The sequence below is a fragment of the Bos indicus x Bos taurus genome, chromosome 7 (genome assembly GCF_003369695.1).
Source record: "Bos indicus x Bos taurus breed Angus x Brahman F1 hybrid chromosome 7, Bos_hybrid_MaternalHap_v2.0, whole genome shotgun sequence".
Lineage (NCBI taxonomy): Eukaryota > Metazoa > Chordata > Mammalia > Artiodactyla > Bovidae > Bos > Bos indicus x Bos taurus.
The window spans coordinates 1,831,084-1,854,313 of record NC_040082.1 but is presented as its reverse complement, the minus strand read 5'-3'; the positions used below and the strand labels follow the sequence as shown (position 1 = coordinate 1,854,313).

Sequence of the window (23,230 nt, the reverse complement as noted above, 5' to 3'; positions counted from 1 at the left end):
ATAACCTCAGATATGCAGATGACACCACCCTTATGGCAGAAAGTGAAGAGGAACTAAAGAGCCTCTTGATGAAAGTGAAAGAGGTGAGTGAATAAGCTGCCTTAAAACTCAACATTCAGAAAAAGATCATGGCATCCAGTCCCATCACTTCATGGCAAATAGATGGGGAAACAATGGAAACAGTGACAGACTTTATTTTCTTGGGCTCCAAAATCACTGCAGATGGTGATTGCAGCCATGAAATTAAAAGACGCGTACTCCTTGGAAGGAAAGTTATGACCAACCTAGACAGCATATTAAAAAGCAGAGATATTACTTTGCCAACAAAGGTCCGTCTAGTCAAGGCTATGGTTTTTCCAGTAGTCTTGTATGGATGTGAGAGTTGGACTACAAAGAAAGCTGAGTGCCGAAGAATTGATGCTTTTGAACTGTGGTGTTGGAGAAGACTTTTGAGAGTCCCTTGGACTGCAAGGAGATCCAACCAGTCTGTCCTAAAGGAGATCAGTCCTGAGTGTTCATTGGAAGGACTGATGGTAAAGCTGTAACTCCAATACTTTGGCCACCTGATGTGAAGAGTTGACTCATTGGAAAAGACCCTGATACTGGGAGGGATTGGGGGCAGGAGGAGAAGGGGACGACAGAGGATAAGATGGCTGGATGGTATCACTTACTTGGTGCACATGAGTTTAGGTGAACTCCGGGAATTGGTGATGGACAGGGAGGCCTGGCGTGTTGCGATTCATGGGGTCGCAAAGTGTCGGACATGACTGAGCGACTGAACTGACCTGAACTGACTGTTATACTATTGAGGAGGCCTTACCTTTAGAAGGGGAATTTGATGAGGCAGTGTTGAGGGAATGTAGCCAAAAAGAACATCTTTGAGCCATTGAGAGGTGGGTGTAGAGATCGCCAGTGGAGTGTTGGCCTTTGAAGCAGAGAGACAGGAGGGCACATACTCTTTTCACTTGTAACAGGAAGGAAGAATGATGTACAGATACAGCCATGCTCAAGTGGTCATAGTTACGCCAATCCCAACACCAAGTGTCTTATACAGGGCAAGTAATTGCATAATGAATGTTTAAATGTAGCGGTAGATGTGTATAGATTGACTCTGTTCACAGGACAGTATGAGTACCGATCCTGATTTGCTGGTAGTAGGCTCTAAATTTTCTCTCAAAAGTCTTTGCTATCAGTGATTTTTTCCCCATTTACTCAGTTATTCTCTTTCACCAAAACCAGAATAAATCAAGTATCGTGACCTTCTTTCCCACTCCGTGGCAGTCAACACTGTGACCTTCCTTTAGAACTGATTAGCAAATCAAAGAATAAAGTGGGTTTCTCACAAGTGATTTTCTTGCCCTACAGAAAATTGTCTTTTTCAATATTACTATCAGTGTTCTTTGACTTGTCAGCATAGTTGAAACATTATCTATGATTTCTGTTACTTTAATGCAGACTGCAAGTGTATCTTTTTAAAGTCATATCACTCTTCGCTGACATGTATACAGATTTTGCTTATGGAAGTATGTGTATTTCAGGAACTTTAGATGTTTGGAGCAAGACTTTATTCTACCGCATAATATAGTTTAAAAAATGATTCTCACTAGACCATTATGCTAACGTATCCCCAGGCCATGATTTTCTCTATGGACTTACTATTCAGCACAGAGTTCCAGGTACTGATCACTCATTGTATCTTTAAAGCTACAGTGAACTTAAAAGTCATCGTAAGTGCCTGCTGGATCCTTTTTCATGGAGCACCGATCACCTGTAATGTTAATTTGCATAGTACTCTCATCCATGGGTTATGGGACTGGGGCCACAGTGAGCACATTCCCAAAAGAACTGAATTAACTCTTTTTCAGTGTGTTCTTTTAAGCTGCAAGTAACTTTGCAATGTGTATGGCTCCAAAATTATCTTTTCCTGAAAGTACAGAAAGATCTGGAGAAACATAGCACCCATGAATTAATTTATACATTATAAGTGCCTGGTAAAACACATGGCATCTTTAAAAGCTCTGGAACGGTGGTGTTATAGATTAAGGTTTTATTTTATGGGTGTGTAGCTTTTACTGCAGTCCAGACAAATCAACATGTTCTAATTCTGCTCGGAATCAGAGGAACTTGATTTACTGTTGTTACCTGCTGTGGTAGAAATTCTAAGTATCACTGAAGTAGGCTTGTGTCTTTGGTGCTGGAAATATTCAACAGAACTCATCAGAAGTGATTTCAAAAAGCCTCAGTCTGGGGTATTGTGATGATGAGTGAAGAAACATTTTCTCCTGTTTCAGACACAGCCTTTGACAGTGCATTCAGTTCAGTTCAGTCACTCCGACGTGTGTGACTCTCTGCGACCCCATGGACCACAGCACGCCAGGCCTCCCTTCCATCACCAGCTCCCGGAGTTCACTCAAACTCATGTCCATTGAGTCGGTGATGCCATCCAACCATCTCATCCTCTGTCGTCCCCTTCTCCTCCTGCCTTCCATCTTTCCCAGCATCAGGGTCTTTTCCAATGAGTCAATTCTTCACATCAAGTGGCCAAAGTATTGAAATTTCAGCTTCAGCATCAGTCCTTCCTATGAGTATTCAGGACTGATCTCCTTTAGGATGGACTGGTTGGCTCTCCTCGCAGTCCAAGGGACTCTCAAGAGTCTTCTCTAACACCATAGTTCAGAAGCATCAATTCTTCAGTGCTAAGCTTTCTTTATAGTTCAACTCTCATATCCATACCTGACTACTGGAAAAACCAGAGCCTTGACTAGACAGACCTTTGTTGGTGCATTTAGGAAAAAATATATAGATTAGACAACTATCTACCTAGCTCTGAAATATTTTTCGCTTCCTTGGGTGGACTCTGGGTTATGCCAAGGGATTGCCTTTGACTTTTCCACAGAGAACCAGTCAGCCAATATGGATGTGTGTGTAAAGATTTGTTCTGTAATGTTGCTCAACTGCTGACCTGCAGCCTCCACAGTTCAGCTAGCTTCTCTTCGGCCCTGACCTAGTGCTGCACCAGTCCACCAGGTTTCCTTTGCTTTGCCGTTTCTAGTCAAGGATTGATCCATAGTCAGTCTCTCTTTTCACTAGGAGAAGTGGGGCTTGTCCTGCAGGGTGAGTTCTTTGCTAAGACCTTGCACTTCCTGCTTCTCTCTCCCCTGATGAACAGGCTTGAGTTCTCCCTTGTGGAGACATGGCACCCCACCCTAGAGGTGACTCCTGCCTTAAAGGGCTACAGTTCTGACCTGTAGGGGGCTGTTTCTGTCCTATATGTCTAAGTAGAGGGGCTCCCCTGGTGGCTCAGTCCGTAAAGAACTCACGGGCAGTGCAAGAGACTGCATGCAACGTGATAGACCAGGGTTCAGTCCCTGGGTCAGGAAGATCCCCTCAAGGTGGAAATGGCAACCCACTGCAGTGTTCTTCCTGGGGAATCCCATGGGCGGAGGAGCCTGGCGGGTACAGTGCTTGGGGTCGCAAGGGTCGGCCACGGCGGAGCAGCCCTGCTGCCCGCCCTGGCGTGTGTCTGCGTGGGGAGGCCGTGTGGGCCCCTCTCAGGGGCGGGGGCTCTGCTGCCATCGCGTGCTCCTCGTCTCTCCGCAGGCAGAGCTCCGGACACTCCTCCCCAGCGTTGTCTCTGCCCTGCCTGTGAAGGTCCTTGCCTGCTGGATTGCTTCCCCTTTTGTTTACCTTTTTCTTATTCTGAAACATTTCCCCTAGTCCCTTCGGACTTCTGTGAGCTCTCACACAGTTTGCTGAAGCGATCTTCTCTTGGTAGATAGCACTCTGTTGATCTTTTTTCCCTCCTGTTGTTGAACTGGCCAATACCTGGGACTAGAATTATTCTTTCTCTTGGCTTCCCATTATAAAATCCACAACCACTCATAAGAGACTAAAGAAAGTATAAGTACCTGTAACCAGTTTTACCATCTTGATTACAGCTTTCTGTATGTCAGTTCAGTTCAGTCACTCAATCTTGTCTGACTCTTTGCGAGCCCATGGACTGCAGCACACCAGGCCTCCCTGTCCATCATCAACTCCTGGAATTCACTTAAACTCATGTCTGTGGAGTTGGTGATGCCATCCAGCCATCTCATCCTCTGTCATCCCCTTCTCCTCCTGCCTTCAATCTTTCCCAACCTCAGAGTCTTTTCAAATGAGTCAGCTCTTTGCATCAGGTGGCCAAAGTATTGGAGTTTCAGCTTCAACATCAGTCCTTCCAATGAACATTCAGGTCTCATTTCCTTTAGAATGGACTGATTGGCTCTCTTCGCAGTCCAAGGGACTCTCAAGGGTCTTCTCCAACACCACAGTTCAAAAGCATCAACTCTTTGGTGCTCAGCTTTCTTTATAGTCCAACTCTCACATCCATACATGATTACTGGAAAAACTATGGCTTTGACTAGACAGACCTTTGTTGGCCAAGTAATGTCTCTGCTTTTTAATATGCTGTCTAGGTTGGTCATAACTTTCCTTCCAAGGAGTAAGAGTCTTTGTATTTCATCGCTGCAGTCACCATCTACAGACCAGACCACCTGATTTGCCTCTTGAGAAACCTGTATGCAGGTCAGGAAGCAACAGTTAGAACTGGTCATGGAACAACAGACTGGTTCCAAATAGGAAAAGGAGTACGTCAAGGCTGTATATTGTCACCCTGCTTATTTATTTCTATATGTATCTTTTATTAAAAAGGCGAGTAATCATGTCATACATACAGTTTTAAAACTGTGTTTTCATCACTTTATCTTCTGAAAATGGTTTCTCAATTTTTAAAATTGTATTTCTAAGTTTTTACTGACTAAAAACTATTCATTATGTTAGTTGTATTGTTTGACTAGTCCTTCACTTTGGGACATATAGATGTTTTTTCTTTTCTCCTTTATGTCTTTCTGTTATTTACTGGTGAGAGGAATTTCGTTTCTCGGCGTCCACATTTGTTTTGCTTTCTACACGTTTATTTTGTTACACCTTAACGTGGCCTTTTTGCAGCCGTGGGGCAGGCTGTTGCTATGGCACGAACACAGTGTGGCCTGGTTTGCTCCATGTGGGGAACCATGTCTAATGCTCGTCTGTCTTTCTGGCATGTAGCACTGCGCCTGTGCAGAGGGTGTTCACTCAAGCATTCTTGTTGCATGGAAGAAGTGTAGAGAGCTCTGTGACAAGCATTGAAGTACTGTGTCCTGGGACCCAGGGTATCGGAGTGAACAAGACGAAGATTGGGACTGAAGTGGGTTGCCATTTCCTGCTCCTGGGAGCCCTCCCGACCCTGGGATTGAACCCTGGTCTGTCGCATTGCAGGCAGTCTCCTGCACTGCATGAGCTCTTGACGGACTGAACTGCCAGAGAAAGCCCTTTACTTAGACATGTGTGACAGAAATAGCAGCCTCCTGCAGATCAGAGGCTGAAGGCTTATTCCGTAAAGGAAAGTTTGTGTTTAGAGGTGGCAAGCCTCTACGTGTGAGGATAACTTAAAAGAAACAAAAGTACGCAGTAGAGTAGAAGCCGTCTAAATGACTTAAGTGCAGTTGCTGGAGGAAGGTTCACGCCAGGCTTTTCACAATACAGCTCATTAAAAGAGTTGACCAGATTTTTCTGTTGATGGTAGTTCTTGTTTAGGATTGTTCACTAGTGTTACTGACTGAAATGGAATGGTCGTTTTCAAGTTCATACTTTTTTGTTCTTTTAAGTAACTGGACTCATTTGTACCTCAATTTAAAATGTCATACCTGAATATAATATGGTATTGCACTTAGTGATTTTAGAGACCTGAAGGTCTTTTAGGACTGGGTTTGGGGTAATAGGAAATATAGGCCCCAGTCTTCTTGGTCTGTGTTTTGCACATTTTAAAATATGACTAAACAAAGGTTGCAGCCACGGAGAAGGTTTTCTGCTGTACTCGGGCGTCTAACCCTGCCAGCCGCTCACGCTCCCACTGACCCCACGTGTAAAAGAGAAGAGTGGAGGCTGAGTGGCTACCGTCTTGGTCAGGCACATAGTTTCAAAAAAAATGCTGTCTGTCTCAGTAAAGCTGTCTTAGAGTTTCATATAGCTGTCTTTTTCTTTTTTATTATAGGGTCAGCTTTCAATGTTGCAAGAAAAAATAGACCATTTGGAACGTTTGCTAGCTGAGAATAATGAAATCATCTCAAATATTAGAGACTCAGTCATCAATTTGAGTGAATCTGTGGAGGATGGTACGAAAAACTCAAAAGGCAATTTCAGCCATGGTGCTGGCTCTCCTCTTCTGCCATCGAAACGTTTGTCCCTCACAGTTGACCCTGCAGACTGTCTGTTTGCTTCACAAAGTGGAAGTCCGAGTTCAGAGGTGCAGGTAATGTATGCGTTCGTTAAGAATCACTGGGCTGTGATTTGCTTTTGTCTTTTTAGGTTTGATCTGGTACCTGTTTACAGTTGCTAAATTCTTCGGATTACAGTTTCTATTTTTGTAAAATCATTTAATTGGTCACATGATCATTGATGTTCTTTTTAGTGATAAAATTGTGTAATTCTATGTTTCTCCTAGTTTTTCTTTCTTTTATACTATGTGACTATGGCCTTTTCTGTGTGCTTCTTAGGTTTTATTTTCTATATCAGTTGAAGACCTTTAGAGGTTTAAATCTTGGCAAAGAGATATTTTCCCCCTTCCTTTAGAGAATACGAGAAAAGCCCTGCTCTTTCTGTGTATCTGTTATACATAAGAAGTTTCACACAGTGTGATGTCAGCTTCTCTTTACTGAATACGCCTCTGTGAGAGGGGAAGGGAAGAGCTCTAGAACTGTCCAGGATGAAGGTTTTTGTCCACCTGTGGTTAAGGAGCACGCCAAGTGTGGCGAGTCTGAGTTGAGATATGCACTGATATCCACACAAAGTGTTGAAGATTTATTGTGTAAAGAAGAATGTAAAATATCTTGCTTATTTTATTTTAATTATATATTGGGATGGTAATATTTTGAATATATTGGGTTAAAATATATCATCAAAATTAATTTCACCTATTTTCCTTTTTTTTGGTTTAGTCAGAGCTGTATTTTAAAAATTAGCTGTGCAGTTATTTAAAAGGAAGTTGAAATATATTTCCCTAAACATGATCGATCAGTTTTACCATTTTCATTTAGTAGGAGATATTCTCATTCTCTTTATGATCTATAAGGCTATTCATTTTTCTGATTGATTTCCTTTCTTATAAAGGGTTTATTTATGAATTTTTAGCTTGATCCTATTTTTGTTTCTAGTATTTTTAGTTTGTTGCCCAGTAATATTTAAGGCTACTTTCAGGTAGTAACTATTGGGTTTTAATTTTGAGGTATTATATTTTGGATTTCAAATAACTTGTATCTTTCATTTATTTATTTGTTTATTTTTTCCTATCTGGGTAGTATGATTTTATTTTCTTTACACTTTGGCATTTATTTACAGAGACCTTCCTCTGCCCTGGATTCTTTTTTTTTTTTTTAATGAAATAAAGATGAATATTTTTAATGATGATTCACAAAGAAGATAGATGATGTAAATTATTAGACACCTTAATAATAAAGAAACAAAGATATATAAAGGAGAAACCAGAAGAAATATGAGGGAAAAGAAAAATATAGAATCATAATGAGATGTATTAACATTTCTCTGAGAATATCAAGTGCAGAAAAAATAATAGGAGCATCTTGAATGATGTCATTAATAATTTAAATATAATTGATTTATATTTAATTCAGTTCAGTTGCTTAGTCGTGTCCAACTCTTTGCAGCCTCATGGACTGCAGCACGCCAGGCCTCCATGTCCATCATCAACTCCCAGAGTTTACTCAAACTCATGTCCATTGAGTCGGTGATGCCATCCAGCCATCTCATCCTCTGTCGTCCCCTTCTCCTCCTGTCTTCAATCTTTCCCAGAATGAGGGTTTTTTTCAAATGAGTCAGTTCTTTGCATCAGGTGGCCAAAGCATTGGAGTTTCAGCTTCAACATCAGTCCTTCCGATGAATACCCAGGACTGATCTCCTTTAGGATGGACTGGTTGGATCTCCTTGCAGTCCAAGGGACTCTCAAGAGTCGTCTCCAACACCACAGTTCAAAAGCATCATTTCTTCAGCACTCAGCTTTCTTTGTAGTCCAACTCTCACATCCATACATGACCACTGGAAAAACCATAGCCTTGACTAGATGGACCTTTGTTGGCAAAGTAATGTCTCTCCTTTTTCATATGCTGTCTAGGTTGGTCATAACTTTCCTTCCAAGGAGTAAGCGTCTTTTAATTTCATGGCTGCAATCACCATCTGCAGCGATTTAATTAATTTATATTAATCATGTCCTACACAAATATATTTAATATTTTGTACTTCATACATTGTTTTTAGATGTGCATAGGATATTTAGAAAAGCTGGCAAAAAGGTAGACATAACTAAATTTCAGAAAGTAGAGTTCTTTTTGTGTGTGTGTGTGATTCAGTTATACACATATGTTATTTGTGAAATTATTTTCCATTATAGGTTATTAGAAGATACTGACTATAGTTCCCTGTGTTATACAGAAAACCTTTGTTGCTTATTGCATATCTATTTTTTAAAATTAGAAATCTAGAATTCTATTCATACTAAGTCAAACAAGTGGAATCAAAAGGTCATAAACTTTTTAGTTAGACAAAGATTCATAAGTTTTCTAAAATATATACATATTATTTATATATATGTATACAAAAGCTTTTTTAATATGCTTGATAAAGGCTTGAGAAAGAACATAAAAAAAACCAAAATCGATGGAGAAATTGGAAAACATAAACTAAATGAAATGGGAACACTGAATATGAAATAGAAAAAGTGAAACAAGCTAGATAAAAGTAAAAGATTCTCATACAGTCTGGTTGCTTTTAAACATGACTGCTCATTAGAAACATATCTGGACCTCTGTCAAAAAAGCAATACCTGGGCATTTGTATTTTTTAAAAAATACCAAAATAATTCTGCTACGCATCTAGATTTCAAAAAGTGATTACAGGTTTTTCTATTGAATGGTAGTTTTGGTGATATAGAATTCTATCTATGATTTTCTGTTGACCAATCATGATACAATGATATTAAGTGAGTAATAGTTACATCATCACAATAGTAAAAGATGTTTATTAGTTTTCACCGTCAATAGCCAGACAAAAAATAAAATCTATACAAAAAATTGTATAGATTACAATTGTAAGGTATAATGGGAACTTGATTAATCTAACAATATAAAATAATTATATGCAGTTTAGGGGGTCAAGCAGAGTGATGTGGTAAGTGAAAATACATACATACACATGATTTCATCTGCTAAGCCAGGCTATGTCTTGGTTGGTGCATTTACTCCATTTGCGTTTAAGGTAATTATTGATATGTAGACCAGAATTCGATCCCTGGGTTGGACAATCCCCTGGAGGAGAGCATGGCAACCTACTCCAGTATTCTTGCCTGGAGAATCTCCTGGACAGAGGAGCTGGTGAGACACAGTCTATAGGGTCAGAGTTGGACACAACGGAAGCAAGTTTGCATGCCTGCTCACATGATCCTGTTACCTTTTTCTTAATTGTTTTGGGTTTATTTTCTGTAGGTAGGGCTTTTCCTTCTCTTGTTTTCTGCCTAGAGAAGTTCCTTTAGCATTTGTTGTAAAGTTGATTTGAGGATGCTGAATTCTCTTAACTTTGCTTGTCTAGAATGCTTTTGATTTCTCCATTAAATCTGAGGGAGAGTCTTGCTGGGTAGAGTATTCTTGATTGTAGGTTCTTCCCTTTCATCACTGTAAATATGTCATGCCATTCCCTTCTGGCTTGTAGAGTTTCTGTTGAGAAATCAGCTGGTATCCTGATGAGAGTTCCCTTGTGTGTTATTTGTCATTTTCCCCTTGTTGCTTTTAATATTTTATTTCTGTCTTTAATTTTTGTCAGTTTGATTACTATGTATCTTGTTGAGTTCTTCCTTGGGTTTATCCTGCCTGGGACTCTCTGTGCTTCCTGGACTTGGTTGATTCCCATATTAGGGAAGTTTTCAACTATTATCTCTTCAAATATTTTCTCAGGCCCTTTCTTTCTCTCTCCTCCTTCTGGGATCCCTATAATGTGAACTTTGGTGCATTAAATGTTGTCCAGAGGTCTCTTAGGCTGTCTTCATTTCCTTTCATTCTTTTTTCTGTATTCTGTTCTGCAGCAGTGATTTCCACCATTCTGTCCTCCAGGTCATTTACCTGTGCTTCTGCCCCAGTTATTCTTCTCTGTTTGTTCTTTAGTTCTTGTGGGTCTCTCAGTTCAGTTCAGTCGCTCAGTCGTGTCCTACTCTTTGCGACCCCAGGGATTGCAGCACGCCAGGCCTCCCTGTCCATCACCAACTCCTGGACTCCACCCAAAACGTGTCCACTGTAGGTCTTTGATATACACTATTTGCATCTTCTCAATCTTTGCCTCCATTCTTTTTCTGAGATCCTGAATTATATTCACTATCATTATTCTGAATTCTTTTTCTGGAAGGTTGCCTATTTCCACTTCATTTAGTTATTTTTCTGGGGTTTTTGTCTTGTCCCTTCATCTGGGACATAACTTTCAGCTTTTTCATGGTGATTTTGTTTTAGTCGCTGTGGGATTGTGGTTCTTCTTGCTTCTTCTGTCTGCCCTCTGATGGAGGAGGCTAAGAGCCTTGTGTAAGCTTCCTGATGGGAGGGACTGGTGGTGGAAAAATCTGGGTCTTGCTCTGGTAGGCAGTGCCTTTCTCAGTAAAGCTTTAATCCAATTATCTGCTGGATTTGCACTCCCGCCCTGGTAGTCTTTTGGCCTGAGGCCAGCCCGCCCTTGAGTCTACTGGCTCTGTGATTGGGTTATTGGGGACCTTCCCAGACAGCTGCTAGCAGTCCCCGGCCCCTGTGGCTGTGCTGACCCACGCCTGCGCAGGAGGCCCTCCAGCACGAGCGGGCGGCTCTGCTCCTGTGGAGGCGCTGCTCCTTCCCTCTGAGTCTGGTGCCTGCAAGGTTTTGTTTTTGTCCTCCAAGACCGAAATCTTTGTTTCCCCCAATCCTGTGGAAGTCTTGTAATCAAATCCTGCTGGCCTTCAAGGTCAGATACCCTGGGGATTCCCGTCCCTTTGTTGGGTCGCCAGTCTGGGAAGCATGACGTGGGGTTCTGAACCTTCCCAAGAGTGGGAAAACGTCTTCACTGTTGTTGCTTTCCAGTGTGTGGGTCACCTACCCCGATAACTTCCCCGGTGGCTCAAATGGTAAAGCGTCTGCCTGCAATGCGGGAGACCCAGATTCGATCCCTGGGTTGGGAAGATCCCCTGGAGAAGGAAATGGCAACCTACTCCAGTTATTCTTGCCTGGAGAATCCCATGGACAGAGGAGCCTGGTGAGACACAGTCCATAGGGTCACAGAGACTTGGATACAACTGAGCGACTTCACTTTTCACCCCGATAGGTACGGGATTTGATTTTATCGTGCTTGTGCCCCTGCTACATCTTGCTCGTCTTCTTTATCTTTGGACACGGAGTATCTTCTTTGTCAGGCTCCAGTGTCCTCCTGTCGGTGGTTGTTCAGCAGCGAGTTGTGATTTTGGTGCTTCGGCAGGAGAAGATTAGCGCATCTTCTGCTCCACCGTCTTGAACTGGAGGTTACCGATTTCAGTATTAGAGAAATTTAAATTATGTATTTAGCTTGCAATATATTGGTTTGCCAAAATGTTTGTTTGGATGTTTTGTAATAGCTTAGAAAACACTCGAACAAACTTTTTGGCCAGTGCAATTTTTTCCTCCAGTAGCACTGTTTTTAGAGGGTAGTGGTGTTGAGAACTAAGGTAAGAAAGGACTTCTGCCTTTCTTAAACTTTGAGTGTGTCACTCACATTTATTCTGTTCTACAAATTGACAGAGAGCTATTTTAACGTTGTACCTTGGATGGGAAACTGGATCTTGGTGCAGACCCTAAGGAGTGAATATTTTAAAGTTGGACAAGAGGAGTTGGCTCTGGCCTTGCTTCAGTGTGGAAGCTTTCACTGACTCTTGGGGACAGAGAGCATGATATGCTCTCGAGGCCGTGGCCCGCTTGTTAAGCCGGAAGCTGGGGACAGTGGGATTGGCTCTGTGCTCCAGCCTCATCGGCTAGTGTGTGGCCAGGTTCAGATAGGATCAAGATCCTGGGCTTTGAAGGGATATCTGTTTCTCTGAGGCTTGGCTGTGTTTAGGTTTTAATTAAGTACCTTTAAAGGGAAACAATAAAATCTTTTTAGGGGTGGTCCTAAATCTGGGCCGGCTAGAAAGCAGTTGCAGAGCAGTCATGGAGCTCAGGCAGAGCGAGGCAGCAGGGTCCTGGGAGCTGCAGGGCCTGAGAAGGATCCGCAGGGCCAGCGGCAGCTGTTCTGTCTCCTCTTCCTGCTGCTTCACAGACAGCCCTTCTTATCTTTGGGACATTTTATTTATATTGTAAGTTTCCAAGTAAAAGGTATGTTATTTTCTTAAAATATTTTGTGTTCACTTTCATATAATTTGCTTGTTATCTTAAAAAACTGTTTTGTAACCAATTTATGTATTAATTAGGATGTAATTTCTCAAGTAGTTTAAATTTTACCAAAGGAGGGTTGTGTTCTTTGTCATACTTAGTATCACAGAGAGTATGAAAAATAAGTCTTTAGGTTTGTTTGACTTTGTTTTCTTGTAATATTTTTTTCTCTTTTTTCCCCAAATGGATTATTATTTAGAAGAAATACTACTTTGGAACTTAGCAAACTTAGCAAACATTAATATTTTTTTCTCTTTTTTCCCCAAATGGATTATTATTTAGAAGAAATATTACTTTGGAACTTAGCAAACATTTGAACACTTAAAAGCTAAATCTCAATTAAAAAAAAATTATTTTAAACCTAGCTAACCCTGTTATAGTTTTATTTTTAGGATAAAAAAGGTAAACATACATAAGCTAAATTAAAGAATATCTATAGATCCATTTCCATTCAGATATAGAATTTAAAATATAGGAGATTGGTTATAAAATAAAGACAAATTATAAAATAATTTTCAGTACTTTGTTTGAAAATGCTAAAAATATTTGATCATAATGAAATTTTTTGTTAGCTCTTCAGTTCCCATCCTTTTCTATTAAATTGTATTGGAAGTAAAGTAGGGGAAGAGGAATTGAATGAAGTTATTTTATATTAGGAACAAAAGATGAACGGGGTTATTTATCAGGTTTATTATGGAGCACAATTTTAACCTTTATTTTAACTCTCTGAATGATGGTTAAATGTGTTCTGCCTTAACCTCTTTAGTTAAGGTCTACAGAAATAGTTTCATTTTTTAAAAATATATATACAGAGTACAGCAACAAGTAGTTTTGAGCAAATATTCCCAACATGAAGTTTAAATTAATAATGGTTATACATGATTAACTGGAGAAGGGAACAGCAACCCACTCCAGTAATCTTGCCTGGAGAATTCCATGGACAGAGGAACCTGCCAAACTACAGTCCATGGGGTCATAAAGAGCTGGACACGACTTACTAACACACATGCATACATGATTAAACTTAACTTCTTTTGTCTTTCTATTGTAGATGTTGGATGTTTACAGTCTAATTCCTTTTGACAATCCCGATGGTGGAGTTTGGAAGCAAGGGTTTGACATCACTTATAAGCCTGATGAATGGGACACTAAGCCCCTTCAAGTCTTCGTGGTGCCTCACTCCCATAATGACCCAGGTAAAACCTGCACTTCAAAAATCTGGAAGTTATTAAGTCCTTGTAGGCCCAAAGTATTTTAATGAGAATCAGGTAAACCTACTTTTCAAATTTTGGGGATGTTATTCTCTGACTTTTAACATATTTTGTATGTTACAGTGTTCTCATTTTATCAATTTATGGGCCATTCAAGGATAATACTTGTGCAGTATCAAATAGGAATAAACACAAGAAGGTCTCAGCTTTGGGAGATGAAAAGTTACATGCATATAAGGTAGTGATAGTTCATTTTAGTTACTTCTTAAATATTGTGTGAGAGAATTATTTCATGTCCATAAACTCTGCATTAGAAAATTCAGAATGCTCATGGTAAGGTTTGTATCTTTAAAATATAGAAACAGCATAAAGTGGTTAAGAGCCTTGGTTTCAAGCATGCATGAGTGTGAGTCCCAACCCCAACAGTGTTAGACAACTTTAGGCCAGAGTAGGTTTTTTCCCAGGTAGAGACAGGATAAAGTGTTCACTTCATAGAGTGAAAGGTTCAAGGCATGTTGCACTGTGCAAGAATAACTGCTGTCATTGCCATTAATGCTGATATTTGTTCATGTGACACCTTGTGGTATTTACTGGGGCCAGAGATTTTTCCACCCCAGGTAAAGGAAAGTTGCTAAAATGATAATGGGAAATGTAACTCAATGTTTATCTTTATTAGTGTGAGGACACAGGTAATGAGTAAATGACCCATGAATTAAGTTGCAGGATTTTTTGGAATGTACTTCCAAAGACTTTTGAAGGACTGACTTACCTATGCTTCTGTTTTTTATTTTTCTGAGTTTCATTGTTACTATCAGAGGCACCATATTCATTTACTACTTTGCATGTTTTTGCTCTCAACATTTGATTTTGTCATATTCTTTTCCACTAGTTTATTTTTATGTGTTTCTTTCTCAGACAGTAGAGCTTGTTGCTTTACGTCTGGACGCATGCTTTGGTGAAGCCCTGCCTGTGTGTGTTTGCCCACGCATGCTGCTTTTAGCTGTGAAAGATAGTCTCCAAGACAGAGCTTGGGTGCTGAAGCGTTCGAATCTCTAGTGTACTTCAGTATTTAGTGTGAGAAGAAGGACTATATATATATGAAATCAATATTCTGAAAATTTGTGATGAGCAGTTACTACACATCAGCTTCTGATTTGGTTTCCTTGTCTTTGGTCTTAATGTCTTCATCTAGCTCTATTTGTCTCATTGATGTTTCCTCTTATGTGTTTTAAGTCGTCACCTCAGCAGGTAAAGAATCTGCCTGCAATGCAGGAGACAAAGGTTCTATCCCTCAGTTGGGAAGATCCCCTGGAGAAGGAAATGGCAACCCACTCCAGTATTCTTGCCTGAAAAATCCCGTGGACAGAGGAGCCTGGCGGGCTACAGTACCAAGGGTCACAAAAAGTCAGACACGACTGAGCGGCTGAGCATGCAAGAAAACCTTCACCATGTAGGGCTGCCGAGCGAGATTCGGGGCCAGCCTGAGTGAGCAGACCTCCAGCTGTCCTGGGGCTTGTTTATTTGTCTATCTATGAAATGGAGGTCATGTAGGTGGAGCAGCATTGTAAGTGAGATTGAGTTATAAAGTAAATGTAGAAGGTGATGAAAATCATACCTAATCGAAATTTATTTTGCTGTTTATTTACCCACGTGAGCACCAGATTAAGTAGTACATTTGCATTTAGGAGATACATATGAAAGACATACTATCTTCATTTATATTTGGATTCACTCACTCAAGTGAGGTGCTCACACTTCACGTACGGGATCTGAGACCGTAGGATGGCAGGTTTTTTTTTTTCCTCTATAAATCTCATTTACTCTGAAATATCCCTTCATTGAGTGAGATAGTGGCCAAGCTGGTTTTATTATTTATATTGTTCTCTCCTCTTCTTTTCCCTGCCAATCTTAGTTTAATTCTTATCACTTAATTGGGTTTGTGATGTGATTCCATTATGTTTCCATAATTCCAAATCCATAATAGGAGTTCCAAGGAATTCCTTATAGGTTTATAAATACACTTAACCAGTGTGTTTCACAAGACCTCCTCATGTGAACACAACTCTCCTTCCTTTTTTATTTTTTAGAGACCTTTATTATCCTTTCCTCTTTTCTGCCATCCTCAATTTCCACTGATCTCATTTCTTGTTATTCTGTAACATGGGCTCTTAACTGAAATAATAAAATTTGTAGTTTACCAGGCATTGTGCCAGATGTTTTATAAACAGCTAATGCTGACAATAACTTTGGAAGGTTAGTGCCACTATTCATGATGAAGGTGTTACCAACTTGCCAAGGTTACACAGGCAGTAAGTGGCACCAGAGTACTTCCCTGTTGGTTTACCTGGATCGGCAGAGCGGCAGAGAACATGGGTCTCTTGTTACACGCTGTCCTCATTGCCTAGCCCAACAGTTGGCATATAGTCTTCGCTAAATATGTGTAAAGCCTTCACTAACTTGCCTCCATGCCCCTTCACAACTTTTTCACACTGTGTACACACACACACACTTCATGCTTGCATATCAGCACAGATACAAACTTTTTATTGGTCTTCTTACGGGAGTGTAAGCTCAATGAGGGCTTGAACTTTGTCTTTTAACCACTGGGTTGTTAATACTCAAACAGTAACCAGCACATGGTACAGACTGAATCAGTTAAATAAGCTAATGAACAAAGGAATATGGAACAGCTGACTTACTCTTTGGCCTATACTCTTAACTGCCCTCTTTCTTGTTGTCTACTTATTTCCATTCCTTTAAAAAATAGCTTCTTTAAAGTGCACTGTATAATTTTGAATACCAATAACAAATAATGTTAAGCTCTTAAAGGGCAGGGACTGTCTCTGCCTTTTAAACTTTGTTTGCATTAAGCTTCCTGTTCCAGTTAGTGTGTTGTTCTGTGAGAAGGCATTCTGAATAATTGTCCCTGACTAATAAATGAATCTGTCTGTTGGTATCCTAGCAACCACAGTTGAATCTTTTTGTCTTAGTGAAAGAGGTTAATAACCTTTACCCTCAGGCCCTTCTCCACTTGAGTCAAAAGTAATGGTCAGAAACAGACCCTTTAAAACTAAAGCAATTTTTTGCTATCAAGCAAAATGCTAGAGAAAAGAACCTCCTGACTTAATTTTCATTGCTCCTTAACAAAAATAGAATTTAGATAACTAAATTATTCTGTAAAAAATGGAATCATTCAGATCATGAAAAACCACTCTTCAGTAGAGGAAGAGAGATGAGTATGTACACATACATACCAAGTTAAAATTCACTCTGTGACAGGAAATGTTTGTATAATACTCCTAAATGAACGTGCAGTTTACTTGTAAGTGAAATTTATAGAGAGCTTTTCCTTTTCTGCAGCAACAATTTAAAACAAACTTTAGCCCAGTAGTTGATTTCATCAGTGGAGTTTTGTCTGTTGGGGCTAGAAATATTTGAAATAAATTTTTAGGAAATTCCTATATTAAGTCACCATACTTAAAAAATTATGTTCCTGCATTTTTGTGTGTGGAGATATTTTTCTTTTTGGGTTGAATTGAAAAGGTACATTTCAAATTGTATTTATATATTAATAAAATTTCTAACTATGTCTTTTTCTAGTACATAAGGACATGTAACCATTATCATGTAATATTTTATATGGTTTACATGAGTTAAAACAAACTTGGAAAGAAATTAAGTAAATGCTGATAATTGTGTACTGTTACGCTTTTGAAAAGTTTTGAATCATAGACCATGAAATTAAATGTTAGTTGATTGATACATGTTCATGTTGTATTTAATAAGCTGATTAAAACACCATTACAGCACCTTTATATCTACAATCTTAATTCTTTGCTTCCTGCTAGTTAACTGTGGAAATAGTTAATTTTCCTTCCAAGGAAAAAAGTGTGTAGAGAGAAGATAAGGTATACTAAATGAAAAATTGGACAGCATATTGTTAGTCAAGCAATTTGTAAAATGAACATTAGAAAATAATCCCCCCATGTGGTGTGACTCCAAAACAGAAGGAAGATCTGGGCCCAAGAGTCACATTGGAAAATAATTTTTTCATGAGTTTTCAGTTCTTTTGCAGAATTTTTGACTCAAGAGTGTTTAGGATTTTCAGCCTTTTTTTTTGAAAATTAAGAGAACAATTTTTGCATTTTGTATTATATAATTTGAAATGAGTTTGCTTATGTATCCTTATTCTTAAAAAGTCAGTGGAAAAGAGAAATGTGAGGACGTCACAGGGGGAATGTTATTTCCCAGCTCTTCTGTTCAAATACTGTTAAGCACAGTCCGGAGAGAACATTTCTGGTTCTGCATGGGTGAGTGAACGTCCGTGCAGGCGAAAGGCCGTGGGGACAGAGCTTAGGCTGCCGGAGGAGACCGCCAGGTGGAAGGAGGCAGTCGGGAGAAGGCGAGCTTTGTCTGTGGCAACAGTGGGGACTGCATATGTTTTTCTGGTTAGTTTCTGTGGGGTAAAGTGAGTTCTTTGGTTTTGGCTACTGTACAGGAAATTTGAGTTTCTGGAGCTAAGACACTGTGACCTTCATTGCCTGTGTGGCCTCAGGGAGTGTTGGGTGTGCGTTATTTAGTGTAACCTGTCCTGCAATCCTGAAAAGTGGTAAATTCAAATCCCATTTACCAGGAGAGGACAGTGGGGCTAGAGTAAGTGTAGTTGTTTTTTCAAAGTTAAACAGTTATAAAGTGGCCGAGGATGGTGAATTGGAGGTCAGATTTGCCTGATGCTAAGCCCCATATTCTTTCCATTTACTATACTGTCTCTTAGGATACTTTGTTTAGTTCAAATGACGCTGGTATTTCTTTTCTTCTTGCTTTATGGGCATTGGCTAATTTAGCACATTTATCTGAACTTTGGTTTGTTAATAGAGTTGCCAGATTTAGCTGGGGAAAAAAGAAAACAACAGGCTGCTCATTTACATTTTAACTTCCTATAAACAATGTATACTTTTTTACATGTGCTGCAAATATCATATGGTACACACTTACACTAAACATTTATTATTTATCTGAAGCTCAAATTTAACCTGTCATCCTGTATTTTATCTGGCACTCTTAAATGTTAAAAAATTTTGGCACTTGTTTTTAAGAGATCTCTAGAATTGGTATATTGATATTCCTTTTTAGAGGGAAAAAAGTCTGATTGGGCTCTCACTAGACTGTATTCCTTAGGAGCACAAATGTCAAGTAGCGCCTGAAATGTAGGTAATCATTAAACGTCTTCCAGTTACCCTATTTTGATTACTTTTGTCTGTCTTCAATCCTGGGTGCTTCAGAGCTCACCACTGTGCTGGCTATACAACTAACTGCTGGTACAGTGGAAACTTACCGTGTTCCAGGCACTGTTCTAGGTATTGTGTGTGTGTGTGCGTGTGCGTGTGTGAGTCGTGTCTGACTCTTGTGACCCCATGCGCTGTAGCCCTCTAGGCTCCTCTGTCCATGGGATTCTCCAGGCAAGTCTACTGGAGTGGGTTGCCATTTCCTGCTCCGGGAATCTTCCCTGACCCAGGGATGAACCCAGATCTCCTGCACTGCAGGCAGATGCTTTACTGTCTGAGCCATGTTTTGAATCCATCCATCCTGTCAGCGACTTTATGATAAAAATCGTGTTTTCACCCTCATTTCACAGATGAAAAAACAAAACAAACTGAGACAGAACAGAGGATGAGTGCTGGGTCTGTGGCAGGGCTGGGTGTGAACCCGAGTCATCTGGGTCTGGAATCAAAATCCATAACTACTTTTAATATTGCCTCTTGCAGGTAATGCTTGTAAAACCACACAAAGAGCTTCTAGGAAGAATGTCTTTAAGGTTTTCTAAGCCAAATGTCATCTACTTTCATATTAATCGTATAAAACATCTTAGTGACCGCTGCTAAAGTAGACACCTCACTACACTGTACGCTATCCTTTTCTTTTCTTCTGTCCTTACTGAGACAGATGGCTTAGTCCTTAAATACTGCATTAGTACATGAAATGGTGAGTGGTTCTTCTCATTGCTACATATTGTACGATTGGAAAGTGATTGAGAAGCAGTATTTTCCAGCTTTTAAATGATTTCTTCTAGAAACTTTGATAATTTGCCCAGTATTGGCTTGCTCATAAGGCTAAGTTAGACTCCTCACATATCCTAAGAGTAATGCCCCCAAAGGAATATGCATGTCTCTCATAGATACTTTTCAGTATTTCAACTGACCAAACTTTGTTTGGACACGACTTACTAGTCTGGAAGTATCCTCATTTGGTTCAGATAAATACTCAGGGATGAAATTCTTAACACGGGAGGGAAGTAACACAAGGAAGCACAGATTTAGAAAATATTTTGGAGGGTGATCTTACAATTGCAGGTGTCAGGTATCAAGGTATGCAGGTCTTTTAAAGGGCATTTAGAAAAGCAATACAGAAAGAGGTCACATTTGGTCATTATACAGCTGCAGTGTGAACCAAATCCAGCTGTCCTGATCGTAATGCAAATGGATTCTTGTGGTGCTGGATAGAATTTCAAGTGACAATATCTTACATAGGTTAAAAAAAATGCTGTATCTCAAACAAGTTAATGGAAGTGAAGCTGATATGTTTTAAAAACTATTAGATGATACTGAATCACCTGGCAAAAAGGTTGGGTTCTTTTGGATATCTGAGTTCAAAAGCATTTAGAGGAATCAGCAGGTTTCTAAGTTTTCAAAGACTCATCTTCATTTTTGACTCTGCTTCTACTCTCTGCTGAAAATTTACTCAATTCCCTTCACTGTGCCTTCTTGGCCTCTATTTCCCTGTATTTGTTTCCACTGAGATCCATCACCATATTTAGCAGAATAATTGCAGTGGCCTCATGTCTTGTTTATCTCCTATTTTTACCTTGTTCAGTTCAGTTCATTTGCTCAGTCGTGTCTGACTCTTTGCGACCCCATGAATCGCAGCACGCCAGGCCTCCCTGTCCATTACCAACTCCCAGACTTCACCCAAACTCTTGTGCATAGAGTTGGTGATACCATCCAGCCATCTCATCCTCTGTTGTCCCCTTCTCCTCCTGCCCCCAATCGCTCCCAGCATCAGGGTCTTTTCCAATGAGTCAACTCTTTGCATGAGGTGGCCAAAGTATTGGAGTTTCAGGCTCAACATCAGTCCTTCCAATGAACATCCAGGACTGGTCTCATTTAGGATAGACTGGTTGGATCTCCTTGCAGTCCAAGGGACTCTCAAGAGTCTTCTCCAGCACCACAGTTCAAAAACATCAATTCTTCAGTGCTCAGCTTTCTTCACAGTCCAACTGTCACATCCATACATGACCACTGGAAAAACCATAGCCTTGGCTAGACGGACCTTTGTTGGCAAAGTAATGTCTCTGCTTTTCAATATGCTATCTAGGTTGGTCATAACTTTCCTTCCAAGGTGTAGGCGTCTTTTAATTTCATGGCTGCAGTCGCCATCTGCAGTGGTTTTGGAGCCCAGAAAAATAAAGTCAGCTACTGTTTCCACTGTTTCTCCATCTATTTCCCATGAAGTGATGGGACTGAATGCCATGATCTTAGTTTTCTGAAAGTTGAGTTTTAAGCCAACTTTTTCACTCTCCTCGTTCACTTTCATCAAGAGGCTCTTTAGTCCTTCTTCACTTTCTGCAATAAGGATGGTATCATCTGCATATCTGAGGTTATTGATATTTCTCCCAACAATCTTGATTCCAGCTTGTGCTTTTTCCAGCCCAGCGTTTCTCATGATTTACTCTGCATAGAAGTTAAATAAGTAGGGTGACAACATACAGCCTTGACGTACTCCTTGGAACCAGTCTATTGTTCCATGTCCAGTTCTAACTCTTGCTTCCTGACCTGCATATAGGTTTCTCAAGAGGCAGGTCAGGTGGTCTGGTATTCCCATCTCTTGAAGAATTTTCCACAGTTTATTGTGATCTACACAGTCAAAGGCTTTGGCATAGTCAGCAAAGCAGAAATAGATGTTTTTCTGGAACTCTGTTGCTTTTTCCATGATCCAGCAGATGTTGGCAATTTGATCTCTGGTTCTTCTGCCTTTTCTAATACCAGCTTGAACATCAGGAAGTTCACGGTTCACGTATTGCTGAAGCCTGGCTTGGAGAATTTTGAGCATGACTTTACTAGCGTGTGAGATGAGTGCAATTGTACGGTAGTTTAAGCATTCTTTGGCATTGCCTTTGGGATTGGAATGAAAACTGACCTTTTCCAGTCCTGTGGCCACTGCTGAGTTTTCCAAATTTGCTGGCATATTGAGCGCAGCACTTTCACAGCATCATCTTTCAGGATTTGAAACAGCTCATCTGGAATTCCATCACCTCCACTAGCTTTGTTCATCGTGATGCTTTCTAAGGCCCCCTTGACTTCACATTCCAGGATGTCTGGCTCTAGGTCAGTGATCACATCATCGTGATTATCCGAGTCGTGAAGATCTTTTTGTACAGTTCTTCTGTGTATTCTTGCCACCTCTTTTTAATATCTTCTGCTACTGTTAGGTCCATACCATTTCTGTCCTTTATCAAGCCCATCTTTGCATGAAATGTTCCCTTGGTATCTCTAATTTTCTTGAAGAGATCTCTAGTCTTTCCCATTCTGTTGTTTTCCTCTATTTCTTTGCATTGATCACTGAGGAAGGCTTTCTTATCTCTCCTTGCTGTTCTCTGGAGCTCTGCATTCATATGCTTATATCTTTCCTTTTCTCCTTTGCTTTTTGCTTTGCTTCCTTTCACAGCTATTTGTAAGGCCTCCCCAGACAGCCATTTTGCTTTTTTGCATTTCTTTTCCATGGGGATGGTCTTGATCCCTGTCTCCTGTACAATATCACGAACCTCCGTCCATAGTTCACCAGGTACTCTGTCTATCAGATCTAGTCCCTTAAATCTATTTCTTACTTCCACTGTATACTCAAGGGATTTGATTTAGGTCATACCTGAATGGTCTAATGATTTTCCCTACTTTTTTCAATTTCAGTCTGAATTTGGCAATAAGGAGTTCGTGATCTGAACCACAGTCAGCTCCCGGTCTTGTTTTTGCTGACTGTATAGAGTTCTCCCCTCCAGTACTCTTGCCTGGAAAATCCCATGGACAGAGGAGCCTGGTAGACTGCAGTCCATGGGGTCGCTAAGAGTCAGACACAACTGAGCGACTTCACTTTCACTTTTCACTTTCATGCAGTGGAGAATGAAATGGCAACCCACTCCAGTGTTCTTGCCTGCAGAATCCCAGGGAAGGGGGAGCCTGGTGGGCTGCTGTCTATGGGGTCACACAGAGTTGGACACGACTGAAATGACTTAGCATAGCATAGCATAGCATAGAGTTCTCCATCTTTGGCTGCAAAGAATATAATCAATCTGATTTCGGTGTTGACCATATGGTGAGGTCCCTGTGTAGAGTCTTCTCTTGTGTTGTTGGAAGAGGGTGTTTGCTGTGACCAGTGCGTTCTCTTGGCAACACTCTATTAGCCTTTGCCCTGCTTCATTCCGTACTCCAAGGCCAAATTTGCCTGTTAATCCAGGTGTTTCTTGACTTCCTACTTTTG

The 23,230-nt window shown here is 40.3% G+C and overlaps 1 protein-coding gene across 1 annotated transcript in view; it reads left to right on the top strand.

Moving 5' to 3' along the window:
- Positions 1 to 23,230, top strand: part of MAN2A1 (mannosidase alpha class 2A member 1) — a 211,600-nt gene that overhangs the window by 33,530 nt on the left and 154,840 nt on the right. Inside the window, exons 2-3 of the mRNA XM_027545470.1 lie at positions 6,071 to 6,328; positions 13,543 to 13,687. Of these exons, the coding sequence (XP_027401271.1) occupies positions 6,071 to 6,328; positions 13,543 to 13,687 (403 nt within the window). The remainder of the gene's footprint in view (positions 1 to 6,070; positions 6,329 to 13,542; positions 13,688 to 23,230) is intronic.